At 45.1% G+C, this 6,000-nt stretch overlaps 1 protein-coding gene across 2 annotated transcripts in view; it reads right to left on the reverse strand.

The window, feature by feature from the left end:
- Nucleotides 1-5,540, reverse strand: part of RFC1 (replication factor C subunit 1) — an 85,028-nt gene extending 79,488 nt beyond the window's left edge. Inside the window, exon 1 of one of the 2 annotated variants that reach the window (XM_051842456.3) lies at nt 5,244-5,540. In XM_051842456.3, coding sequence (XP_051698416.3) covers nt 5,244-5,246 — 3 coding nt within the window. In that variant the 5' untranslated portion in view covers nt 5,247-5,540. The remainder of the gene's footprint in view (nt 1-5,243) is intronic. The other variant, XM_070068123.2, reaches the window with a different exon arrangement.
- Between the last annotated feature and the right edge of the window lie 460 nt (nt 5,541-6,000).

The following is a 6,000-nucleotide window of genomic DNA, read 5'->3' on the forward strand; positions in this document are numbered from 1 at the left end:
AAAACAAAATAAAAGGCAATTAGATTGAACAAAAAGAAAAACTGTTTATAGTTGAAATAATCTTACATATAGAAAATCTTAAGGAAGCCACTAAAAAGCTATTTGCTCAGTAAGGATACGAGATCAATATACAAAGAAAATATGTCTATATTCTTGCAATAAGCAACCAAAAGTGAAATTTTTTTAAAAATCATATATAAAATATCTTCAGGGCCGGGCAGTTAAGCACTGGTGAAGACAACTGCATTCCACATCAGAGTACCTGGTTCAACACTTGGCGCCAGCTCCTAATTCCACCTTCCTGCTACTTCAAAAGGGAGGTAGCACTGCTGCCCCAAGTGATTGAGTTCTCACCACCCACCTGGGAGACCTGGAATAAATTCCTGGCTTTGGCACAGACCAGATCAAACCACTGCAAGCATCTGGGGAATAGACAAGTATATGGGACCACTCACTCTCTCTGCCTCTCAAATAAATTTTTTAAATAAAAAAAATCATCAAAAAGAATAAAATACTTAGGACTATTTTTGACAAGTGAACTGATAAACCCATACTCAGAAAACTAAAAAATATTGTTTAAAGAAATTAAAGACCTAAAGAAATAGAAACACATACCATATTCATGGATCAGAAGACTTACTATTGTTAAGATGGCAACAGTCTCCAGACTGATCTACAGACTCAACACATTCCCTATCAAAATCTGAGATGTTATTTTTGCTCGATCTAAAATTCATATGGAAATTCAAGGGACTGGAATAGCCAAAACAACTTTTAAAAGAACAAAGTTGAAGACTCATACTTTCTGATTTCAAAAAATTATTACAAGGGGCCAGCGCCGAGGCTCACTAGGCTAATCCTCCACCTGCGGCGCCGGCACCCCGGGTTCTAGTCCCGGTTTGGGGCACTGGATTCTGTCCAGTTGCTCCTCTTCCAGTCCAGCTCTCTGCTGTGGCCCAGGAAGGCAGTGGAGGATGGCCCAAGTGCTTGGGCCCTGCACCCGCATGGGAGACCAGGAGGAAGCACCTGGCTCCTGGCTTCAGATCGGTGCGGTGCGCCGGCCACAGCGCACCAGCGGTGGCGGCCATTTGCAGGGTGAACCAACAGAAGGAAGACCTTTCTCTCTGTTTCTAACTCTGCCTGTCTATATATATATATATATATATAAAAATAACAAGGGCTAGCATGTGATGTAGCAGGTAAGGCCACTGCCTGCAATGCCAGCATCCCATATGGGCACCAGTTCAAGTCCCAGCTGCTCCACCTCCAATCTAGATCCCTGCTAATGGCCTGGGAAAAGCAGAAGATGGGCAAGTGTTTGGGCCCCTGCCACCCACATGAGAGATCTGAAGCAGCTCCTGGCTTCGGCCTGGCCCGGCACAGCACTAGCTAAAGTGGCCAGCTGGGAAGTGAACCAGCAGATGGAAGAGTGCTGATGAGCTCTCTCCCTGACTTTCAAATTAATCAATCTTTTTCAGAAGATAAAAATTTAGTATAAAGTCACAGTATAAAGACTGTATATTGCTGGCATTAGAACAGACGTATAGAGCCATGGATTAGAACTGAAAGTCCCAGAAAAAAAAATTCTTCACATTTACTTTGACAACTTTGCCATTTCAATTTAAAAAAAAAAAGTCTTTTTGAAAAATAGTGCTGGGAAAACTAGGTATCACAGGAAAAGAATCAACGTGGATTCCTGCACTTCACACCTATCCAAAAATTAACTGAAAGTGGTGAAAAGTTATAAATGTAAGAACTAAAACCATAAAACATTAAAGGAAAACGTAAGTATATATTATGGCCTTGGGTTAGACAATAGAAGCCTTGAATGATGAGAAAGCAAGGACCTAGAAGATTATTCCAGGGAGAGGAAACAGTAAGAACAAAAGCCCTGAGACAGAAACAATCAGCCTAAGGCACTCAAAAGACTGATGAAATCAAGAGAGGTAGCTAGGAGCCCTATAGGCCCACACTGGTTTATGTGGTAAAAGCCACATCGCAACAGGGTCATGGCACCATTCCTAGGGACGCATTTCACACAGTGAACCGTGATGTGAAGCACACCACACAGGGCAGGGCAATGAAGCAGCTCAAATTATAATGTATTTAGACTGACATGACAGTTGCTCAAAAAGCTGGCTCTTAAGTCTAATGAAGGTTTTACACAACCTTACACATACTTTCAAGAATTCTATCAGGAAATTCACTGTATACACTGACTTTTTCAAAATGGCCATTTCTCAGGTTTGACACTTTGAGCGAATATCACAGCAATTCAAATTGTTTACATGCCTTCTTTTTCATTCCTTTTGTTTTTAATTTTCTATCCTTTAATAGCTAATATGTTCTTTATTAATAGTTTTAATTTGAATGGCAGAGAGACAGAGACATATGGAGAGAGATCTTCCATTAGCTGGTTCACACCCTAAACGCCTACAACTGTTGGGGCTGGGCCAGGCTGCAGCCATGAGCCAGCAACTCAATCAGGGTCTCCAATGTGGAAGATCCTACTTAAGCCATCACCTGCAGCATCCCAGGGTGTGCATTAGCAGGACGCTAGAATTGGATGTAGAGCTGAGACTCAAATCCAGACACTCCAACATGAGTTTCAGGCATCCCAAGTGGCATCTTAAGTGTTGCACCAAATGCCCACCCCAATAATATATTCACACAGTTCAAAATTCACAAGAGGAAAATGTATCCCTTCCTACCATGTCTCTCAAACACATACTTCCCATGTCTGGAGGCAACAAATGTTATCAGCTAGCTCCTTGTATGACTTTACAGAAAGATTTTATATCTTGATAATTATTTCATATCACAGCATTAACATTTCTCAGTTTCCTAATGGTTGCAGAATATTCTATTGTGTGCATACAGTATTTTATTCATTTACTGAGTAATTATTTTATAAGTATTATATTCATTTACTTTTAATTGAGAACTATTTGAAAAACATGCAGTTCTCTGGGCAAGAGATGTTATGTTTCATCCACAGTTGGGCTTCAGAAAATAGGTAAATCCCCTAAAACGGTGTGCATGTACCCATATGTACTCCTCTGGGCAAAAATTTGCATACCACTCACCACATTTATCAAAGGAACTACAACCCAGAGGTTACCACTGTCCTATAATAAAACTTGTACACAGGTGCTTATAAACTCTTGAATAGAAATTTTAGTCTCGATTTTTGCTAATGTTTGTATTTGAGTCTGCAGGGCTAAATTAAATACCAATGTAATCCAAAACTCTTATCTACTTTGAGCCTTTTCTCATTAATAAATAGTAAAACTGACCCACTGGGGCTAGCGCTGTAGCATAGCATGCGGCAGTGCCCCATGTGGGCGCCAGTCCAAGTCTCCACTGCTCCACTTCCAATACAGCTCTTTGCTATGGCCTTGGGCCCCTGCACCCAAGTGGGAGATCCTGAGGAGGCTCCTGACCGGTCGGACTCCGGCCATTGCGGCCACCTGGGGAGTGAACCAGCAGATGGAAGACCTTTTTCTCTCTCTCTCTCTCTCTGCCTCTGCCTCTCTGTAACTCTGGTTTTCAAATAAATCTTTAAAAAAAAAAAAACTGACCTATTTGATCTGAATTTTCAGATTCATTTTTCACCTGCACCACGAATAGGAGTACTAAAGAATGGATTGAAATTAAATGTACCTGACAGCTCAAAAGCTGACCATTTAACCCACTGCTCATAACTGACAACACAAGAAGCACCGATCATATTCCTTAAACTCTATTTGACTTTCCAAAGAGTTCATTTTGAGAAAGTTCATTATTGTTGGTTGACTAGTTGTGTAATATCTGCTATATGCCATGCCCTAGAATGGAAGTTTTACATATATTATATACTTGCTGCATTGTCAAAACAATCCCTTAAGGCCAGTAGCATTTACCTCCTCTATCAGGTAAGAAAACAGGCTCAAAGAACTACTTACCTGCCCAGACGTTAAGTACTAAACTAAATTATAATGCTACAGTACTATGAACTATTATACTAAAACCATCCACCCCCTCTTCACCTTCAAGATGTCACATCTCACCAAGTTCCCACAATACCATAGTGCCTGAACTCCAAAATGCAATGAGGACCATTTTAGAGAGGCAGTGTAATGTAGTGGTCAGAAATACCTAGGCTCTCACTATGATCACCGTAGTGGTTGTATGACAAACCTCAACACTCAACAAAATGCCTCTACCATCTGCAAAACTCTACCGGTGTGGGCTGAAAGAGCAGATAAAGCACCTGGCTCACACTGACCTGAAGTCGCTCGGACAGGGAGGGTGTCTACTGTCATCATTATTTTATCGTTTTTGAGAAGAAATACAAAAAGGTGCAAGGTTTCCCAATGTGGCATAAAACACTTTCCCCCTGGAATGCTGTCATTCTGACAAGTTGGAGAACGAAAAAAAAAATTATAGCTGATCATTAACTATCTTCTGGCTTAATGGAACATCTTAAATTGTCTTAAATTAAAAATACTTCACATGTTGCCATGTTCTCACGAATGTGTTTTGCAGCTGCATGTTTTCCCCATCAACTCGTGTGAATGCTTATCCAGAACGACACACTGAGATTCTGCACGTTCTTTAAAGATCTCAACACCAGGTGACGAGGGATGACAGCTGTCAAATACATTACACCTGCTTCTCCTCCCTGTAAATCGGCTTTCTGGTAAACCAACCGTGGGATCTCTTGGACTCCTATGAGCTCATCTAAGTAAAATACCTTCTCCACGCACCCCCGGTCTCCAAAAGACCGAGACGGGCGCTTGGTGGAGTTCTCAAGAATCAAAGCTGAAGGCCTGACACAGCTGATTCAAGAGAAAGGAAAGGTTGTTACATTCTTCTTCCTTAGGAGCCACACCTGGAAATCGGCTTCCTGGGAAGGACTCACACTGAGGTGTGGGGCAACGCTTAACAGGAAGAAAACTTCACAGCTGCATTCCCAAGCCACCATCATTACTCTCCTCCTTCCTCCCTTCCCCCAAAAGTAGAGGTGGGGGGTGGGGAGGGAAAGTGCCGCGTTGCACTCAAATCCCTGCGCCCTAGCAGCACGGGCTGCAGTCCGCGGACCCGCGAAAGCCGTGCGCCCCGTGCCGGGTGGGTGGCCCCTTTGCGCCTCCGCTCCCCATCGCCGTCCTCCCCCGCTCCGCATACCACGAATGCCCCGTCCACACCCGGCCTGCCAAGGCCTCCCGAGCCCTCCAGCCGCACGACCTCCCCCAGGGGCTCACCATCGCCGCCCCAGGACTAAGGCGCGGGCGGGCGGCTGGGCGTGCTGGCCGTCTGGGGAATCCGTTATCGGGTCTCGGGATCCATTCGCGCCAACAACTTCTCCCGCGAAGTGGAAGAAGCGGCGGCAGCAGCGCGCGGTGATGACGTCACGAGACGCGCGCTTCCCCTCGGCCCCGCCCGGAGGCGGGAGGTGCAACGTGGGCCCAGGTGCCGCCCCGGAGGCTGTCCTCGCGGGGAACTGCGGGACCGGGCTGAGGGGCGTAGCTTTGCGTCGTCGGCGTTCGGCCCGGGCACCCACGTGGTACATCGGAAACCCAGGTTCCTCCCAGTTACACGTCTGGAGGGGACACCGCCCTCCAGTAGCTTTCCAAAGTTTTTAGCTCTACGGGCGGTAAGATCCACAGGCGAGGTGTACGTTGCATGTGGTACATGCAACTATCCTGAAACAAGAATCTCACCAAACACTGGTTACCCTGATCTGCGCTTCTCTTCACGTTTGACCCACCTGATCGGCTTTCTTCACCTGCTAATAAGAGGATACGAACAGTGTGAAAGACGCGAGCCTAAGGGTGATCTTTATATATTGTACAACTCAGACAGTGACTCATCCATCACCACAGTCCTGCCCGTTGATGAGCAAACAAGTTAAGGGGTCAATGTTGTTACAGACCCAAGGTGTTGGACATCTTGGCTTCCTAATTCCCAAACCTGAGCCACTCCGCCATGGCCCCCACAGGGCTGTGGTCTGGGGCCCGC

Source organism: Oryctolagus cuniculus, chromosome 2, assembly GCF_051225735.1.
Source record: "Oryctolagus cuniculus isolate XC-2025 breed Fujian yellow rabbit chromosome 2, ASM5122573v1, whole genome shotgun sequence".
Classification (NCBI taxonomy): Eukaryota; Metazoa; Chordata; class Mammalia; order Lagomorpha; family Leporidae; genus Oryctolagus; species Oryctolagus cuniculus.